The sequence below is a fragment of the Syngnathus acus genome, chromosome 9, assembly GCF_901709675.1.
Source record: "Syngnathus acus chromosome 9, fSynAcu1.2, whole genome shotgun sequence".
NCBI lineage: Eukaryota > Metazoa > Chordata > Actinopteri > Syngnathiformes > Syngnathidae > Syngnathus > Syngnathus acus.
The window spans coordinates 8,980,740-9,001,005 of NC_051094.1; the positions used below are offsets into that span (position 1 = coordinate 8,980,740).

Here is a 20,266-nt window from a genome sequence, read left to right on the forward strand (position 1 = left end):
AACAGTCTAATCTGTAATAGCACGTTTGACAACAGCACACGGGACCACATTTAAACATTTTATTTAAAACAGATTTTAAAAAATTCTGTACAAAACATCTGTATTATGAAATAAAAGGTGGTTTTTTTTCTTTAAATAAAACAGATCTACACTGAATAGACCCTCATATGAGATCAAGACTGTTTTAAATGTAATTCCTAACACCTCTTTTGCCGTACTTTATTCCATCTTTATTAACATAATGGCTAATGATGGTGGCATGAATTGTAGTGGATTCACACGCTCAGATCCAGCAAAATTGGGGTATGTTGCTCAAGAATACCTCAACAGGCTGTGAGGTGGTCATTAGGAATCAAACTCCCAATCTTCAGATTGAGTGACAACACATCTCTCAACCCCTCAATTCTTTATGGCTTCAATATAGGCAACATCACTTTCAGTCCTCCGCATCATGTGGAGTTTCCATATCTTCCAGAATTTCCCCCAGCATCCCTGCCTTCCGTTTCTTTTTGCTGTCCACTAAAATTAGGAATAAATGAAAAAGGTGAGACAAATGATTCCCCCGATAGCACTAATCACGCACACTTTTCAAATCATTTACCGTGAAAATGTTCAGCTGTTTTCCGTCTCAGTGTCTCTACTGTGTCCTCCGTATCAGCCCACTCCAGCACAAGGCGTCTTCCGTAAAGATGAGTGCTGTGACACAAGGCAGCAAATGCTTTCTGGAGATAAAGATGAGGATATCACCAGTCAAATTCTGTAGTCAATTACACCAGTGACTGTGAGAGACAAATGCAGTGTGTGTTTGCCCAAACCTTGGCATCCTGCTTGGTGATAAAGTCAACAAAGCCAAAACCTCTATGACTCCCAGTACCCGCTAATTTTTTGGGAAGGCGGACTGTCTTCAGCTCTCCAAATGTGCTGAGAAAGAATGAGTAGATCATCGCAGTGTCCATCTACAAAGTGACTCATATACAGTCGCTGTGTGTGTATGTAGCTGCTACCAGAAGAGTTCTCGAACTTCCTTGACAGTCGCTTCGAAAGGGACATTTCGCACAAGGATTTTTGATCCCGTTTGCTTCTTCTGCACCTGCTTTTTCTTGTGTGACACTTCAGCAGTCCTATAAGAAAAAACAAAACAAATAATAGTGAAATCAGTTTCCAAATCCCCACAATGAGAGCACAAGGCATTTATCTTTTATTTTTACCTTGTAGCTCTCGCTGAAATCTTCAGTTCTAAGCAATGTCCATCAACATTGCAGCGCTGGAGGAAATGCGAAAGAAAGAATCATGTGACCTACAGACGAGGCAATGGCAAGTTTTAACCTGCAACAGCGTGGACGCAAATCCAAATACCTGGAGCTGTCGCAAGGCTTTCTGTGCTGCCTCAGTGGTATGATACTGAACAAATCCATAGCCCATTGACAGCATTTTGCCTAAAAGTCAAAGCAAATATCACTTTAAAAAAAGAAACTCAAATACTAAATACAGTAAATCAGTTCTCTTCACTACTACATGTGCATTTGATCATAATTACCAGTTTTATGTTTTTTCTTGGAGATTGTGCATGACTTCAGCTTGCCACATTTTGAGAAAGTCTAAAACAACAAATGAGCAGGAATGAAAAACTGACATCATCTTCTCCATAACTCAGCATTACAAAAGTGTACCTCTTGAAGTGTTTCCTCTATTGTGCTGAAATTTAGATTCTTGATGAAAAGTGTGGAACCAGGAACAGAGTCTTCCTCCTCTTCTTCTTCTTCATCCTCTCCTTTTTCTTCCATTGGTTGTTCCTTCTTTTCTTCCTCAACCTTTGCTCTCACTTGGTTGAACAGGTCCACACATTTATTGTTCATTTAATAATAGTAAATATTTTTTAGGGAGAGTGAGAGTGGTATCGTACCTGGTGCGGGTTTGGCTGCAACCAACACCCCCATGGGCGCCCACTCCAAATACAGTGGGACATGACGAAACTGTGGTACAGAAACAAAACCCCTAAGTTTCAGCTCCCTGCATGCTACACGCAACTAAAAGGGCGTCAAACGCACCTTGGTGTAGGCCAGTCTTGTAAAAGCTCGCTTGGCTTCCGTGGGCTCCAGGAACTCCACGAGGGCGGTAAGGCCGGGAGGCGGCAGCAGCACTCGCCCCAAAGAGCCATGGGTGGAGAAGAGCTCCTCCAGCTCTGAGACGGTCACGCCGGCTGGAAGGTTCTTCACCAACATCACCGTTGTGCTTCTCTCGGCAGCTGCCTACACACCAGACAAAGTAACTTGAGTTGGAAAAAAAAGTCACCAGTCTTGAGTCGGTGCTTCAAGCAAACCATACCTGACTAAAGGCATCCAAATTCACACCGCTGTCTAGTAGAAACTGGCGAGTCTCTTGAACAATCTGGGTCTCCCCTAAAGCCATTCGTACTGCAACGCTTCCCTTTGTCTCCTGCAGAGACAGCAACAAAACAAAACAAAAAGTCAAGCAGGATTTAGATTTGAAAGTCCAGTATGTTGGAGGATTAGTGTGGAAAACAGGACAAAATTACATGGTCCAAGACTTTGCTTTTGGTGGTGGCGTATTTTTCCGCAATGGTATCGGCCACTGCGCTGGTGCCCAGAAAGAGCGTATTCCAGTTGTGTGAACTAAAAACAAAGAATTCTATCAAAAGGTGGCAAAACAAACAATCAGAAGAGCGTTAATTCAAACATGCATACTTGGAACTAGACGCTTTGTTTTTTGCATCCTTTTGACGTTTATAAGTTGAGGAGCCGGGACCGCCGGCTTCTGAAGAGTTACTTTTTTCCTTCTTTATTATGGATGGAATCACGTGAATCATCCTACCCTGGAAAAAAACAAAAAGTGTTATTTGAACCTCTTCATGCAGAGCAGGCTCAACAATCATAACTATGGAGATCCTATCAAACATACCTGAAATACGTGCCCATCTAGCTGAGCCAAAGCTGCCACAGCATTTTCAGGAATCATGTACGTTATAAAAGCAAAACCTTTTGGACTCTTTGTTAGAGTGTCAATGGGGAAGACCACCTCGGCTAAAGGACCTACGACAATGCCAAATGCAAAAGGAGCATGATTATATTTGCCATGGGCAAGCTTCAATTGGAACATATTCATCACCCTTTCAATGATTCAACTTGCCGTGTTTCGAGAATATTTCTTTGATGTCCTCTTCTGTGCACGTGTAAGGGAGGTTTCGGACAAAAAGGCGTCCTGATTCTGCAACATCCTCTACTTCCTCGTCCTCCTTCAGTTTCCGGGTGAAGTTTTGTTGAACTTTTTCGGCCTTTTGGTCAGTCGTCTTCCGTCCGGATGCTTCGACACGGAAGACCTCGATGTAGCGGCCTCCTAAAGACAAACAAAACCATAGACATTAGTGTCATGTAACAACATTGGAAAGGCTCCAATCATGAGATAGAACTCTCACTTATATAGTCTTTATTCTTCTTCAAGGCGTTTTCACCTTCTTGTGCAGAGTGAAGATCTACATATGCATACCCTAAAACACACACAAGATTATGAAGGGACACATGCATTTCAGACCCACAAACGCCAAGTAACAATGTGTACAGCTTAATCAAACATGCTTCCCATAAAATACCTGTTTGGTGGCCATGTTCATTTCTTGCGATTCGGATGGCAGCGGGCTTCAGCGGTGTCATGAATTCTCGAATTTCATACTAGTTTCATAATAAGATGTGTGTGATTAATTTCTAAGTGCCCTGGTTTTTTTTTTGTACACAAACTTTCACAACAATTACAAGTCTCTTCACCTCTTTAACATTGAATGGGAGTCCTCTCAGCTTAACTGTGAACTCTGTTGTTGGTTCAAACTGGAACGGAAATTGGGTAAACTGACCAGGAAACACATAGTCCAAAACAGAAGTGTAAATGAGACCGATTAGTCACCTCTTGCCTTGCATCTTTCTTGGCTTTTCCCTGCTTCTTATCCTCAGACGAAACAGGGATTTTCTTCTTGCAGGAGTCATCCTGGTTCCCACTCTTGTGAACACTGTCGTTGAGTTGTGCAAGTCCACAATCCTCTTCCTCCCCTTGTTGCTTGTCAACCTTCTCATTGCTTTCATCCGTAGCGTCCACGGTTCGTACCACCTTTGAGCGCAGATAATCCATATCTGACAAGCTGGACTTCAGAGCTTCTTTAGAGGTGTCTAGAAAACACACCATACACTACCTTTGGTTGGCGATATGTAAAACGTAACAAAGTAGCCCACAAATACAAGGTGTCCAACGTTTGCGCAACTGCTCATTGAGCTTTCATCTTTTAAAGTCCTTCAAAGTTACTTACAGTTATCTCCAGTGTCTTCCTCCTCCTCCTCATCGTCGTCTTCTTTTTTCTCTTCATATTCATCGTCCGACTGGTCAGAGTCAAAGTTGAGGTAATCATCAGAAGCCGGCTTCTTCCTGCCTTTTCCCTTGGCACTGTCAGGGTCGACTGTCTGCTCCACTGTATCGTTCACCCATGTTGGTACTTTGCACCGAACCTGATGCACTGACAGGAACTCCTTGAACTGCTCGTCCTCCTCAAGCTGATGCGCACGATACATACAGATAGGTTAGATTTTGAAATTTAGAAAAAAGGGAAGGTGATATTGTAGTGTGTACAACTGCAATGTATCATATTGAGAGGCATTTCTATCATATTTATTTAATTCATCTCTTGTTTTGGATGCAAGTTAGACTGTGCTGGTGCAGCTAATGTTGCCAGTGAATGCATAATTAGAATTGAGCAGATGAGTAACCAACACACATTAAATATATTAAAAAAAAATTGAAAGCAACTCACATTTTTCAGTGCACTGCTTTCCTTTTTGTCCTTCTCCTAGGAACATATATAATTAGAAAACAGTACAATACAGCCCAGGAGTATAACATTTCCAAACACTAATTCTAGTTTTCATTCCAGGCCAGTTTCTCTTAATTCATGCAATGAATAGCCCACCTTTTTATTAGCAGTTTCAGTCTGCGTGGTTGGTTTGTCTGGTTCAGAGTTCTGAGTGTGTTTGCTCCATGCTTTTGCTTTAGTAGGGTCACCAAATGCCTTACACAGCTCCACCTGCAATGGAGTCAATCAAGTCACACATCAGTGGCTATGGACACATCGCTTGTGAAGCAGACAGCAGGTCCACAGAAACTTACAGTCACTCTGGATGTATCCACGAAACTCCTATTAAAATGCTTCAACGCTGTAATTGCATCTTCCTCGCATTTGAATCCGACAAAGCCAAACTTGCGGAACTTGCCATCCTTGGTGAACATGAGGCGGCAGTCAGTTACGGTCCCAAAGGCTGCAAACATCTCTCGGAACCTCTCCAACTTCATCTGAGCACAAGTTCCACATTCATGATATGCGTACGTAAAATTTAGCTGTCCCTCTTTACCATCCATGTTTAGTACTTACCCCATTTGGAAGGCTTTTAACGATAAGTCTCGACATATTGTAGGTTTGTAAACTCGCAAATGAAGCAAAAACCTTGATTATTTATACTTGTCAACAAACGAGCACGTGAATCGAGTTGGTCGCCATCTTGGACTGGGCTACTTCTTCGTCGCTTTATTTGCCATATGTTGCCCAGAACGCCACCTACTGGAGATGTGCTCATTTTCACAGCTTGATATATGAGTAAACGATGATCACATACATTTTGATGACAATTGCTCCTAGTTTTCTCACATTAAAGCAACGTTATGGGTTTGCCACGTCCTTAAATTTCTACTAAAAATAGTAAAGTATCCCACAATCCTAAGCGGATGACCATCTTGGCAGTCAACTTCATCTTTTCATTGCATGCTGAATAATGAAAAGAGTTAATATTGTGTGCAATAGTTTACGAGAGTGGAAGAGTTTTTAGAGAACTGAGTAGTGATGGAAATGTCCACAGACACTTTAGACAGGCATGCAAATGCGCTGAATTTGTCCCTGTCAGTCATGGACCCTTGGAATCATTCCCACGTTTACCACTCTTGCAGAACTCCTGGTTATCTCAATTGTTTTCATTATAAAGCGCAAATTTAGTATGAAGATTACCAAGCAAAAATACTATGTACATTGTTTTGAGATTCTTATTTGCAGAATGCCCATGATGTGTATCATATATGTAAGGTATGTTTTTGCCACCACTTAGAGAAATTTAAAACTCGCTCACCGGTTTTGATCAGTACTTTTAATAGTTCATAGTTTTGAAGAGAACTTTATTGGCAATTTTAAGTCCATGTAATAAAACTGTAGAAAACAAGAATACATTCCCATTACAAAAAGTTGAATTTTATATGACAATTCAAGTCAGCATTGTGATGAGTAGAAAAAAATATTCACTCAAGAGTCATGAGGTACAGTACATGTTACATTGAGGTTGACAACAGTGTAATACCAGAGCCATTAGTGCCACGGCCCTTCTTTTTTCTTCCAGTCTTAAACTCGTTTTGGATTTCCAGAAACGTTTTGTTCTTGGTTTCAGGAATGACAAAGAATATGTAAAGTGCCACCAGCGTGCAGATGGCCATAAACACCAGAAAACAGTACTGCTTGAGACCAAGCTGTGGAAAACACAAAAACACACAAGCTTGACCCACGTTCACAAATGTTACATAATCAGTAATTTAGCTCCTGAAGGGCAGAGTTGGAATTGAACCCAGCACTCCAGAAATGTGAGGCAGATATGTTAACCAGTGTGCCATCCATTTTGAGGACTGCATTATCTATAGTAAACAGTAATAGAAATCTAAGCAAACTGGATGTCCACCTACATCCAAGGTTTTGTTTGACTTCAGAGGTTTTACATTTCTTGGCTACTTACGACAATAAAAGGGAAGATCATGCTGATAAAGAAGAAGCTGATCCAGTTTATGGAGCCTGCAATCATGTAGGCTGCCGGCCGTGCGTTTTGCGTGAACAGTTCCATAGTCAAGATATTAGTCACACCACCTTCGGAGAGGACAAGACATGAGAATCAGATTAGGTATGCACCAGCACCAATTTCTGGTCAAATTGCAAATTGTTACCTGGCCCTAATCCAAAACTCAGAATAAAGGCAAAAACACAAGCCATGCTGAGGTAGGGAAAAACTGGACTGATCTCCTGTGAGTAATAAAGGAAGACAGGGAGGTCAGATACAGCCAATCACACCAATACATGTGTTTTATTTACAAAGAGTGGTTCAGTGCCTGAAAAGTAATGGTCAGAGTGAACAAAATGCAGCAGATACTCATCAGCGTGTATCCTCCAGTAATGAGCACTTTCCGTCCCAGATGCTCGATGAGCAAACCCTGTGACACATGTAGCGCATGACAAGATTGAAAACACTGCATGAAAGCATTTTTTCTTCGCCTGACACTGACCTTTCATGCTACTTTGTGTTCATTTTGTTCCATCATACTACACAGCACGAAATGCTGTTCGTGAGTCAAAGGTTACGATCTCTCTGTGAGGTGCTTCTATGGACTAGAATAGGGGTTTTCAATTGGTTTTGTCCAAGGGACCACTATATAAAACCAAGAAGTAACTTAGGCTTAGGCGGAATATTATTTTATTTTGCACTGCAGGAGGATAGACCTATACAGGCTATTTATTTGCATCTGTATTTCTATTTTGGCAAACTCAGATACATTTGACATAATTTGGAGGGAGGAATGATTCACAAAATTAGTTGAAAAATAAATCAAGTCTAAATAATAAATCAATTTTATTTTTAAAAATGTTGCCATTATTTTGCATTTCCAATTTCACGGCCCATCTGCAATACCACCACGGACCATTACAGACAATTGTTCTTATCTTCACTTGGGAATTGATAAAAAGCCTACTTTTCAAAGATTATAATGGATATTAGACTGAGTCCAGACAAAATACCTTGTGACTTTGCATAGCTAATCATTTTTGTGCGACATCCTCCAGAAAGGGCACAAGGCTTTGTTTCACATAATAATGTTTCATTCATTATCTATGACTGTCTATTGAGCATAAAATCCCGAATCGGAAGATCATACAAGGTCAGAAGCTAAATGAGTTAAACCAACAAATACACTGAATTAATAAATGAATGTGTGATTACATCATATCGCAAAATGTGTGTGTGTGTGTACGAGGAAGGTTTAAATGAAGAAAATACAAAAAATACTTACACAGGTCAACGCAGTGATGCATTCACAGGCACCAGTGCCAACGGCTGCATATGGTCTTCTCTCATTGGGAATTCCTGCTTGCGCGAACACATAATCTGCATAGAAGTATATCTGCAGCAGAAATAGATTGGAATTACCAATTCAAATCTCAAATTAATCTTAATATAGGAATATGTTGGCCAAAAAAAGACTATTTATAAGAGTCACATTCTAATTTTCACATGGGGATGGGTTAAATGCAGAGGACAAATTTCACCACACCCAGATGTGTGTGTGACGATCATTGGGACTTTAACTTTAACTTTAACTTCAGTATGACGTTGGTATTTGGAGCAACACACAATAGGCCTACAGTTGTAAAAGAGGCAGTACATTACTGTACGTACGGCATTAATTCCGTTCAGCTGCTGGGCTGAATTGAGAAGCACGATGGTAAGAAGCTGCCAGCGTATGCTGCGGTCTGCAAGCAGCTCCCATGGCTTCTTGGCCTGGAATCCTTCTTGTTCCAGGTTGTTCTTCTCCTTCTCCATGTCCTCCATTTCAGCCTCCCAATCAGCTGCCCCGTGAAGCTGCTTGAGGGCTGCAAGCAGGAAAAATGATAAACAACATGTGGTGATTGTTGTCCCGAGTTCTCCTTTTGAATCACTGCATCACATGTGATCGCATGATCTCTGCCACAGGTTATTGTCAAGACAGTCTGTATTTTTTTTTTTTTTAACCACGTGCATTGGATAAGAATGCATAGCAGTGTTTAGGTCACCTTTTTTGCATCCCTCATAATCTCCTCTGTCAATGAGCAAAAAGCGTGGACTCTCTGGGAACCACGGGAGCATCAGGAGCTGCATGACCGCTGGGATGCATATGGTGGCAAGCAGAATGGGCCAGGTCTCTTCTTTACCAAGCAGCTCTCTATTCAGACACAAAGCAACATCCTTTTTGCAACCCGAATTGACATATACATAGAAGGCTGGAACGGATTAATGGCATTTCCATTCTTTTCAATGTGGGAAATTGATTTAAGTTAATTGTTATGGATCACGATTGTGGGACAAATCAAACTTTTGACTAAAGGCACCACTGTGGTAATATTTAAAATATATTAAAACCATTAGCTATATGGCAGTCGAAAAAAAAAAAAAGAAATATTTTTACTTAAGGCCCATCACTTGTCCAGTGAAGATTCCACCTGTCACAAAAACTGAGGTTCCCATTCCCATGAGGCCGCGAATTGATGTTGGAGCAATTTCCACCAAGTATAAAGGTTGAACACAAAGACCAATGCCTATACAAATGACACAGTACAGATCAGAGTCAGTGATAGAAAATCTTATCATATACATTTTCATTTGAAGTAGAATTTAATATCATGTTTACCAGAATTTAATCCAATGAGAAAACGTCCAAGGATGATTAGTTCGAATATTCCTGTTGGGTAGCTCAGACCCATCATCAGGGCAGCCGCCATGGCAAAAACGTTATTGATCAACATTGCACCTTTCCTGCAGCAACAAAGACACCATCAACAGAGGTATGACATTATTATGTCATTGCTGGGGAGTCAATCTCATGAGATCTGGTACAACAAAGTGCAACATGAATTTTGAAAACGAAAACCATACCTTCCCAGCTTTATAGACAGTGTTCCTCCAACCGACACTCCTATTAGTCCTCCAAGAGTGAATATAGACACTATGGTGGACCACATTAAAGTGAGAACACCAGGTGCAATGTTGCTTTGGTATCGCTCTATCCATGTTTGGTTGATGAAACTTTGCACATACTATGAACATGAGGAGACAAAAGATAAAAATACCATCCGAGATTCAAACAAAGGAACGTCTCGCGTGTGAGCCAGAAATGAGTCCACCTGATGTTTCCCAGAAAAAAATACATTTGAAAATGTTAATATGGTAGAAAATAGCAGCATTACCTTGGTAGGTGCATTAATGACGGAGACATTATATCCATACTGGAAGGTCCCTCCAATCCCAGCAGCAAAGGTAGCCAGAAGAAGAATTTTGTTTGGGACCTGAGAGACACAAATGTACACAAAAAATGAAAATAGAAGACCCAACTATTTGTTGCTACAATGGAGTACACTGAAAAGCCCCCCAAAAAATCTCAGCGTAAACCAAATATAGCCTCAAGTCACGCTGACACAACTTAACAAAATACTTCGCATACCTTCAATGCCGGCTTTGTTTCTTCGGCCTCTTTAATTAACAAAGGAGTATATTCATAGTTATTTTCCAGATTTTTTTTCGACATTTTTGTGCGCCTTTCTCAGTGTGTGCCAGTCGTATCCCAAGTCTCTTTTGCACACTGAGCGTCTTCCTCATGCAGCGGTTGAGATCTGACAAGGGGCTGGTTTTATCCTGCAACAACGACAGTGTTCTTGTGCCTAATGCGACCGCAGCGTGTGAAGAATCAACTTATGTCTCGCATGAGGTCATGAAATCTTCATGCATCACAAGTGGATTTCCTTCAAAAGTAGACTCATGTAGTAATTTATGATGTCAAAAATTGACATTTTATAGTTCAGACTGTGCCTCAAAGCAGTCAATAAGAACAGGATTTACAGATATACAGTGGTGTGGGAGGGATCAGCATTAAGGGTTGGAATTGGGGGGTTAGATCACCAAATGATTCCCAGGCGCGGCTCCGCTGCTGCTCACTGCTACCTTCGGGGATAGGTTAAATGCAAAGAAAAATGTCACCACACCCAGATGTGTGTGTGACAATCATTGGGTCTTTTTTCTCTTTATAAACTGTATTTTATTGTTAATCAGTCATTTCAATACAGGATGCACCCAGGAAATATCACTCTGATGTAGCTTTTCAAAATAAAAACATTTTGAGATCTGTCATAAAGCGGGAATTCAAAGAGACATTAGAAGCAACCCCACTGTTATCACTTAACAAATTCAAGTTCTGACAGTTTGCCCAGGTCCACTATCCCAGGGAGGCACTCAGGAAATGTAATCTAAATCTAATGTAGCATGTCAGAATAAAAGCAGATTTCAAAGTGAATCCCAAGGTTTTCACACAACCTTTTCAATTCTTGTGATTTCCATGCAGAAATGCCATCCTGGAGATTTTATTTATATCTGATGTACCATTTTAAAATAAAAGCCTTTTCAAATCTGCATTAGTGACAGCTTTCACTCGAATTTCAGAGTGACATTAACAATCCATACATCCGTCCGTCCATCTTTCCATCCATTTTCTGTACCGGTTGTCCCCACAGAGGTCATGGGCATGCTGGAGCCTATCCCAGTTGTCATCGGGCAGTTGGCGGGGGACACCTTGAACCGGTTGCCAGCCAATCGCAGGGCACACAGAGACGAACAACCATTCGCACTCATACTTACGGGCAATTTGGAGTGCGAAATCGGCCTTGTTTTTGAGATAAGGGAGGAAACCGGAGTGCTCAGAGAAAACCCACGCATGCACAATAACTACAATTTTTTAGGTCACATCTTAATCAACTTTAACATGGAACCTGCCTTCTTAAAAACCATACTGAATCGTTCCTTCTAAATCTTTGACCAGAATTAGCATGAATGTCAACAAGGTGCACGCTCAATTTTCTGTGATAGTGTTTCACCATTTTAATCTTCCATGAACAAATCAAAACAGATGCCGGCCTAATAATATATTGCAGAAAGTGTTTTGTTACCATCACAATACATGACTTGATTGATTAAAAAAGAGGGATAGCAGAGGGGAACCGGTGGCCATAGGTTTTTTACTATTAGTACAGCAGAAGAGAAGTATTTACGTAATTGCATTACTTCTTAATTCATTTTATTAATTCATTACATTTATTTATTATATATATGTATTTTTATATTTATTTATTATATTTGGCTGTTTCCTGCAAATATTCAAGTAATTATTCCTTGAATAATAGATGCTTACGAATACAGTATGCAGTAGTTGTAATGTTCTATTATCACACAACTTTGAAGTTATAGGACTCCATGTAGACTTTCAAATACTTTTAAGTAGATTTTTGTTCACCCACGCATCAACACCAGATTTCCTTTGGATTTGCTAAAGCTGCCAACTGAAAGTACAAGGTCGTTTAAATGAATTGCTACATTCGATTGATCATAGGAAGGCCCATGTATATAAATATTTTCCAGGAATGTTTATTATAACTTCAGCTCAGAAAAAAAACACACCAATGTCTAAAATATATCAAACAAGATTTACATATTATTTAGCCACTACATTTAATGTTTGACTTACCCCTTTCTTTGATACAGGTGGTTCCTCACTGAGCTCCATGACGAAGACCCCAAAAGAGCTATTATGTTTTAATGAAATGTAGAAAATGAATGTTCCGCTTCAGACAAAAGTCTTGCATAATGGAATGCTACCACAAGGTGTAGCATATGATTTCTCCTCCACAGAGGGATGAAGGGGGTGGGGGGAGTGGTTCAGTTACCCCTCAAAATGCATTCTTTGGGCTGAAACTTGTGATTTCTGTGATGAGCATTGTGATTTCTGACCCATATGCAAAACAAAAAGTATGTATGTAAGTACTATGTCGAGAAAGAAACCTGTGAAAAACAAAACATAACAAAACAAACTACAAAGAATTTGTTACCCATTATCAAAAAAACAGACCAAAACTTTATGGGTGCACACACAAGCAAGATCCACAAAGAACCGCATATTCTCTTAAATTCATTAAATGTAAAAATAAAAAAGGGACAATAGTGAACAAAAGAAAAAGACCTAATGAAATAATAGATTTTAAAGCAGAAATATTGACAAATAAAATAAAGTAAAATGAGTAACATATAGCAAAACAAAAGGACAGTTGCTTAACTGGTTTAAAAAAAATACATACACTATTCAGCAAGGCAAAACTAAAATGTCATCTGGACTACATCAGCCAAATTTCTGCAAGGCAATCCAGTTTCTGCATAACCCGATAATCCTTTGGGAGGTTAAACTGCACGTTTTGAATTTGGGGCTGAACTGGGAAATTTATGGGAAATGATGAAATAAGTTGAAATGCTGGATGATATGGGCTGCCTGATTAGAAAGTGTGTCATTTCTTTATTGTGTTTCCTAAAAACAAGTTGATTAGTTTGTGTTTACTTTAGTCATATGATTATAAACAGAATCAATGACGAGCTTGTTTAACAAACCTTGAGGCTGGTCATCAGACCAGAGAACCCCTGAAGAAAAACAGCTTTTAGATTACTGTGTAGTTTAAAAAAAAAAGCCCACAATTGTCATTAAATCCTCAGTAATAAAAAGAAGACGTTCTGAGAATCACAAGACATTTAGAGCGCTCAATGAAATGTGTGTTATCGCCCCTCCAGCTGTTCCCCATCTGCTTCCCATTGTGTTTTCTTCAATAGAACAATATTACAACCTCGGTTGAATGCTCAGTGTGTTTAGTATTTCCCTCAGTTATGCAAGGACAAAGGCTTTGGCACTAAGACAAATAAATTTAAGACATTGCCCATCTTTTCTTTCTGTTTAAAACAATAACATCAAAGCAGAATTAGACATATAGGCCCTATATTCCCCAATCCTAAAGTAAGAGTTGTATCAAAAATTATATTTACACCCCCCACAAAGATGATAATGTTAGTAATGTTTCCGTCATAATTCTGAACTTAAATTTCAGCTGGTTTGAAACCCCAAAAACCTCAGCATCATATGTGCTAACCAGTATTGCGCCTAGCCAATTTAATAAATAGATAAACATTTAAATGTTTAAACATGTAAACATTTAAATTTCTTTTTGACATAAATAAAGCTCCCACAGAACAGTGTAACAATGTCTCCTGGCACAACCGTGTGTAATAAGAAAGTATAGCCACAAGAGGGCGTGCTATTCCCGTTAAAATCATGCAGTGGTGTAACACTGAAAGCCTTCCCCGATCGAGGCTGGGCGGAGCCGTGCGTCAACAGGCTGGTGCCCGTGATCTGGTTCGTCATGGCGGCCAGAAAGCCTCGCTCGGTGGCCAACCCTTTGGAGTCTGCTATCACTTCACCGAGTGAGAGGATACTCAAAGAATGCCACAATTTGTATGTCGACAGCGAAAACGGTAAATCATGAAAAACGCAAGTTTGGAGCTAAGTTTGCACAATAAACATGAACAGGTAGTCCTTTTACGATGGTACAATATTAGATATATTATTACAAATATATATGTTCTCTGCTGTTGCGAAGGTTAGTGGTATACATACACGATGAACTCATGAAAAGGTATAGCTTCATGTGTTTGCAGTTGTGCCAGCATGTGACATTTGACATTGGACACCGGTCCTCCAAAGTCATATTGCACTTGGACTCATCTGCTGCAGACAAGTTGATTCAGCCCCTTTTAAATATGTGCAATAACGGCGATTCAAATATAAAATAAAAATTCTCAACATCAAAGTATAGTTCAAGATTAGGCTGCCGCAAGAAATCGACATTTCACTGTTTCAACTGTCAACTAGAATTAATTATTCCAGAGTCCAGTTCTCCATCAAAGCTTTATGATCCGAATTTTGACATTTTACATCCATCTATCATCTTAATAATGTCACTTGATTGACTTGGATTGCATTCAATGGAAATGGGTTAGGGTTTTCCTCATGACTACTATTTATCTTCAAGGCCTGGTCAAAATTGCCAGCAGCCTTGGAGTGTGTCTCCTGCCCCCTAGAAAAAAGATTATTGTGATGATCATGGGGAACCACTCTGCAGGAAAGAGCTCCTTCATTAACTGGTATGTTTCAATGACTGCCTATCATCTCATCTATTTACTGGTATCTCACCTATCTTATGCTCCAATTCCAAAATGTTCAATAAGTGTTTCATGTGTGATGTCTTTGTATTGAAAGCAAGTTTACTGAGTTATTATTCAGGTTAATAATGAACATTGTAAAAAATAAATTTCTGTTATTGATTATCATCCAAAGTTTTTTTTTAATTTAAAAGGTGAACACAATCAGAGAGATAATTGGGCATTCAAAACCTAAGTATAAATATATTAAGTCTTGTGTAGCTTCTGTCCTTAATGTCTAAAGAGCACAACTTCAAATTCCTGCCAAATCCAATTCAAACATTGAGGAATTCTGAAGTATTGACTTTTTTTTCCAGGTACGTAGAAGAGCATATCCAAAAAACCGGGGTTGCCATCGAAACACAGGGCTTCACATTCATCACAAGTGGGCGCAAAAGAGAATCATTGACGGTAAGAAGTGAATGCTCCAGTCCAGCTTGTTGTTGCGAAATTTGTACACCTCTCGTGAAGGTTGATGAAGCCACCCATTCATTAGTAATTAAACCAGCCAATCCCCACTGTGAGTGATAAAACTGTTGTATCTGCCCACATCATAAGCAATACTGAATACACTCATCCAGCCAAAGTAGAAACTGACTCAGCAGGCATCTTCCTTGCCTTCACATATTCTCCTGCTGCGGTTTAGAAGATGAAACCAAATAATTAGTAGTGCAAGCACTTGCAGCAGAGAGGGCTGGCTGCTCAGAAAACTACTGAAGATCAATTCTACCCCTCTCGTTCTCTCTCGCTGACACTCTCTCTTTGTCTCTCTCTTTTTCACAGGGGAATGCAACATTACATCTCTACCCCCATTTTCGACCGCTCCTTGAGTTCAAAGGTAAGCCATACTTTGGATGGATAAATAATTTGACACATCAATTGTTATTTTTCTTTTAGAGTTGTGTTGATTATAGAAGAAATAGTTCTGACTAGCGCAAATAAATCAAGACAATTGTTCTCCATGCGTCAGCTGTGGTCCAGAGCCTGGGAATGGCGAGGCGATTGTGTCAGGGAGTGACGTGGTGGGGAGGTTAAAAGAAGGTGGTGGGGTGGGGGGAGAGCAGTGATGTATGTCTGTGCAGTGGCATTGAAGGTTCACTGGGTGCTGGCGGCATGGTGAGAGAAACAGGGCGGTGGGGAGAAGGCGAGAGGAGCTGCTGAGAACCGTCAGAGACAGCACCGCACCGCTCCGCTCCGTGGTGCGGAACTTCGCCAAGCCGACAGCTCTGATCTGGAATACAAGCATGTTTTTTTTATTTGAACCTCAATGCCGCTGCTCGGAAACACCCTATAGAAGAGCGCATATGTTTACGCTGCAGAGCAACTGAAGATGACTCATCAGAAATACAGTATATGGGAGAAGCTGATGATGATGATTGCTTTAAAATCATGTGTCTGACCCTATCTCTGGAGTTGATTTTACTATTCAGTAAATGCCTTTCGTTGGACCTGTCTGGTACAAGAAGTTCTTTTCCCTCAGCGTTATTGCAGCATCGTACACAGGATCTATGGGGGAACTTTATCACTTACAAGCCCTTGAGAAAAGTCGCTGCTGTTTCTTCTCTTAAGAGAGTCCATGGGGCAATATTATTGATATTTCATATTTGTTAAGAATGGGTTTCTGCATATTTTGGACATTACAGTATGTTGAGAAGCACAATTGTTTTGCCATGTCACGTATCAGCGGGATGCTGCATGCAAAATATGTCTATTTGCTTCCCTATATATGAGGTGGCTCCGCTGATGAGGAATGCTAATGTGGCGTTACCACCATCTCTGCTGTGCGCAGCACAAGGATGTAAATTGTGCGGCCTCTTAACACCTGCTTCGCTCTGAGTGTGTGTGTTTGTGTAGAGGGAGGGTGTCAATAGTTGTGTGTGTGTTGGGTACATCTCAATAGTGGTCCTGTTCTGGTGGGTGTATTGAAAGCTCAGTGCGTTGCCTCACAGTCGTTCTTCACTGGCTAGCTTTATGTCCCACCCCCTATGCTAAAGCTGCCAGTTGAAGAGCTGTTGTGTGTAACCATGACAACAGACTTCTTTACACAGAGAGTGGGGAAAAACTGACTTGGCAAATTCATTGACAGGATGTGTGGAAATTGCTGTTGTCCATTTTTGTCATCCAGGAATTGTCATGATGCATTAGTTGTGTTTATATAGATGTTTTAAATCTTTTTTTATGCAGTTTTAAATGCTCAAAAGGTGCAAAAGGCGACCTTGAGTGCCTTGAAAGGCGCCTTATAAATAGAATGTATTATTATTATTATTATTAAAACACAACAATGGTCTCTCTCTTTTTAAAATGATCCTTTAGGTAAATATTGTGACTGTATGCCATCTATGTAGTCCTGTTTTATTGGATATTCCAGGTGTTTTGGACTACCTTTCTGCAGAGATCTCCACATCCAAGCAGAAAAAGTTCAGCCTTGTGACTTTTGTGGACACGCCTGGCTTGGTGGACGGGGACATGATTTACCCTTTTAATGTCAACAGCGCTATCACATGGCTGGGTAAGTCTGCATAATACCGTGTGATCACTGTATGTTTGAGCCCGAGGTGACACCTGTTATTTCCGTGCAGGAGAACAGTCCGATCTGGTATTTGTGTTCTTCGACCCAATGGGTCAGGCCCTGTGCAAGCGCACATTGAACATTGTGGAGAAACTGAGTGAGAAATGTGGAGACAAACTGCTGTTCTACCTCAGCAAGGCCGATGAGGCCGGAAGGGAAACAGATCGACAGGTATCTGAATGGATAGTCATTTTTTTTCGATAAATGGCTGATATATTGTATATAAACTGTATATATTTTTTTGTAGAGAGTAATGATGCAGATTGTCCAGGAACTGTGCCGCCGCCCAGGTCTCAACAAATGTGGCTTTGAAATGCCAACTATATATATTCCTAACCCACAGAAGGTAAACTTCAGTCTGCATTATTTTCTTCAGTACATGTAAAGCACCAACCAGCACAATCAAAAATGATACCCACACAAAAACAATAACACCTATTTAATGATCAAGTGCAGCTTCCGTCCTCTAACAGATGCAAATGATCACCAAGTTGAAGGTGTAATCATTTTTTTCTTTTTGCTCTCTTTCAGCCAAGCCGTTGTGTGAACCAGATTGACAGAGTGTGTCAGACCATCGAAAAGACCATCAACCAAGCTGTGCAGAGGACTTTGGACCAATTGGAGAAAGACTGTGATTGTATTTGCTCCACCATTAGCGACAGACTACAACAGGACAGGTGAAAAATATCAAATGGTCAAAACCCATTTTGTTGTCTTAAAACCTGGTCAAATGTGCATTACTATATACGTTTGAAGTGTACACTGTACAATACCAGTGACATTGAATACTCCTTTTTTTGCAGGACTGATGCCACTTACAATAAAAGTGTCCGCCTGAACTCGTTTGTGTGCGGTGCTTTGGGAGTCTTCCTTCCTCTTGTCTTCCTCCTTAGTTTCATTGTGAGCACCTTCTCCAAAGAGCAGCTAAGTGAGCTGTTGGGAGAAGGGCTGGCACAAACCCTTTTCATCTGCACTGTGAGTCATCTCACTCATATTCACTGAACATTTTTTTTTAGGTATACCTGCACAGTCTGATGACCTTGTATTATTAAATGAATACCTCACTTAATGTTAATCAAAACTTTTAAAAACGTGCCTTTTGCAATCTTGTTCCTGCATATAGGGAATAGTGATGTACGTATGGGACTGGATACCAGAAGATGGACAAGTTGTGTTTTTAATGTTTTTTGGAGCCCTCTGCTACTTCTTTTTTTTCCTCGCCAAACATTTTTCTGGGTAAATATGTACCACAAACTCTCACATGAGTAGAAATAAGCTTATAAATACAGTATATATATTTTTTAGGAGTTGCACTTTTTTGTGAAATAATTACATACACATAATTTAATTCCAAGTCTGTCTCATCCTGTAGTCAGAGGTACAAGACTTTAACAAAGAAGGAGAAGAGAAAAATGACAGAGTACAATGATTATATCCGGGATATCGTCAGAACCAAGAAGGTAAGACTCCACTTTGGCTACTTAATAAGCCCTTAACTTCACTTCTGCCACAGCCGTATAAAATGTCGGTCATTTAATTTTTGTTTATTTATAACATTTTTAGGCTTACACATATCCACCTCATAATTTGTGAACCCGTGTCTTACATTTCATTCACTCCATAGGGCAAATTGTATGAATGGTACCTTCAACAGTGTGCTGCGGAATATGACCTTTGACCCTGGGTAAGATGAATGTTCTTCACGTGTGTGTGTATATCTGCATGGTGCTCAAAAGCCACTTGTTTGGACAAAATACGTTGTGTAGTCTGTGACGAAACACTGGCAAGTTTGTAAAGATACTGATAATCATTCACCAAATAATGCAGCCAAGAGTGTTTGGGATATTAGCAAGTGCCTTTGCTGTTTAGTATAGTCAAGAGACTGTGATGGTGGTCATTTACTGAAAGGAAAACAAATGTGAATATCTTTTGACAGTGTAGAGTTCATCAATGTAGCTAGTTTACAAATGCACTTCATTTCATCAAAGATTTGACCTGCTTACAGGGTGCAAAAAAAATCTGACAAATTGTTTAACCGGGAGGTCTGTATTTATAAAAACACTTGAAAAAAATCACATTATATTACATGTTAATATTTTCTACAAATAATGATGCTTTGTTAAAATACTTGTAATATATATTATATGTAATATATATTTTACAGTACATTTTACAATGTAATGTGTTTTTAAAGAGTAATCGCTCATATACTGGAGATCATTACATTATGAGTGTTTTTAAAGAAATATTTTTAAAACTAAATAATCGCTATGCAGTCATGAGTGCATCAATAAAGTGTAAATTAACAGTTTACAAGTTTCATCTTGTCTTAAGATGTGTCTTGTTTTGTGACGCAAATAACAGACCACTGTTTGTCAAGCTATTAAAAACAAAATTGTACTCCAAAAAGACACTCCAGGCCTAAAACTGACTTTTCAGTGCCAGCAATATTCCTGGTCTATTGTATCATGACATAAAAGGCAAATGTGCAGGTATATTTTTATTTCAACTTTTTAAATTATGTAATATCCTATCCATTTGTGTTGGGTGTGTGATCTTAGTGAGTTTAAATTGTATACAGTATATTTAAATGTGTCTTTGTGGTGTGAAATTAGGAGGAAGAAATCCCATTCATATAGAAATAGCTTTCTGCCTCAAAGAATGTAATGTCTCAAACGCACACATGAACTTTCCCGCTTCTATTAAAGTCATTAAATATTTTCTCCTGACCTATTTTTCTTCTGTGTTT

At 39.8% G+C, this 20,266-nt stretch overlaps 3 protein-coding genes across 4 annotated transcripts; 1 reads left to right on the top strand and 2 right to left on the bottom strand.

Annotated features, from left to right (window-relative positions):
• Nucleotides 1–131: 131 nt before the first annotated feature.
• On the bottom strand, nucleotides 132–5,569 carry rbm19 (RNA binding motif protein 19). Its single transcript, XM_037259436.1, has 24 exons — nucleotides 5,426–5,569; nucleotides 5,164–5,346; nucleotides 4,967–5,080; nucleotides 4,811–4,846; nucleotides 4,313–4,553; nucleotides 3,916–4,175; nucleotides 3,780–3,839; nucleotides 3,608–3,686; nucleotides 3,434–3,505; nucleotides 3,148–3,354; nucleotides 2,920–3,050; nucleotides 2,706–2,833; nucleotides 2,537–2,633; nucleotides 2,326–2,436; nucleotides 2,049–2,249; nucleotides 1,904–1,973; nucleotides 1,671–1,822; nucleotides 1,538–1,598; nucleotides 1,357–1,436; nucleotides 1,209–1,264; nucleotides 1,005–1,121; nucleotides 816–921; nucleotides 602–722; nucleotides 132–519 (listed from the first exon to the last, which is right to left on the bottom strand). The coding sequence occupies exons 1-24, from the start codon at nucleotides 5,459–5,461 to the stop codon at nucleotides 437–439; spliced, it is 2,802 nt and encodes a 933-aa protein (XP_037115331.1). The 5' UTR covers nucleotides 5,462–5,569; the 3' UTR covers nucleotides 132–436.
• A 597-nt stretch (nucleotides 5,570–6,166) lies between these two features.
• On the bottom strand, nucleotides 6,167–12,549 carry slc2a11b (solute carrier family 2 member 11b). Of its 2 annotated transcripts, none has more exons than XM_037259660.1 (12): nucleotides 12,400–12,549; nucleotides 10,076–10,174; nucleotides 9,765–9,925; nucleotides 9,520–9,644; nucleotides 9,298–9,427; nucleotides 8,906–9,054; nucleotides 8,532–8,725; nucleotides 8,146–8,256; nucleotides 7,189–7,290; nucleotides 7,027–7,102; nucleotides 6,822–6,949; nucleotides 6,167–6,561 (listed from the first exon to the last, which is right to left on the bottom strand). In XM_037259660.1, the coding sequence occupies exons 1-12, from the start codon at nucleotides 12,436–12,438 to the stop codon at nucleotides 6,367–6,369; spliced, it is 1,509 nt and encodes a 502-aa protein (XP_037115555.1). In that variant the 5' UTR covers nucleotides 12,439–12,549; the 3' UTR covers nucleotides 6,167–6,366. The 2 variants fall into 2 exon arrangements, with proteins under 2 accessions (XP_037115555.1, XP_037115554.1); XM_037259659.1 differs by lacking the exon at nucleotides 12,400–12,549 and adding an exon at nucleotides 10,330–10,792.
• A 1,509-nt stretch (nucleotides 12,550–14,058) lies between these two features.
• Nucleotides 14,059–20,246, top strand: si:dkey-98f17.5 (uncharacterized protein LOC569123 homolog). Its single transcript, XM_037259278.1, has 12 exons — nucleotides 14,059–14,222; nucleotides 14,780–14,891; nucleotides 15,266–15,359; nucleotides 15,732–15,786; nucleotides 17,317–17,457; nucleotides 17,528–17,688; nucleotides 17,765–17,863; nucleotides 18,049–18,194; nucleotides 18,321–18,492; nucleotides 18,641–18,753; nucleotides 18,890–18,977; nucleotides 19,142–20,246. The coding sequence occupies exons 1-12, from the start codon at nucleotides 14,111–14,113 to the stop codon at nucleotides 19,193–19,195; spliced, it is 1,347 nt and encodes a 448-aa protein (XP_037115173.1). The 5' UTR covers nucleotides 14,059–14,110; the 3' UTR covers nucleotides 19,196–20,246.
• Nucleotides 20,247–20,266: the final 20 nt, after the last annotated feature.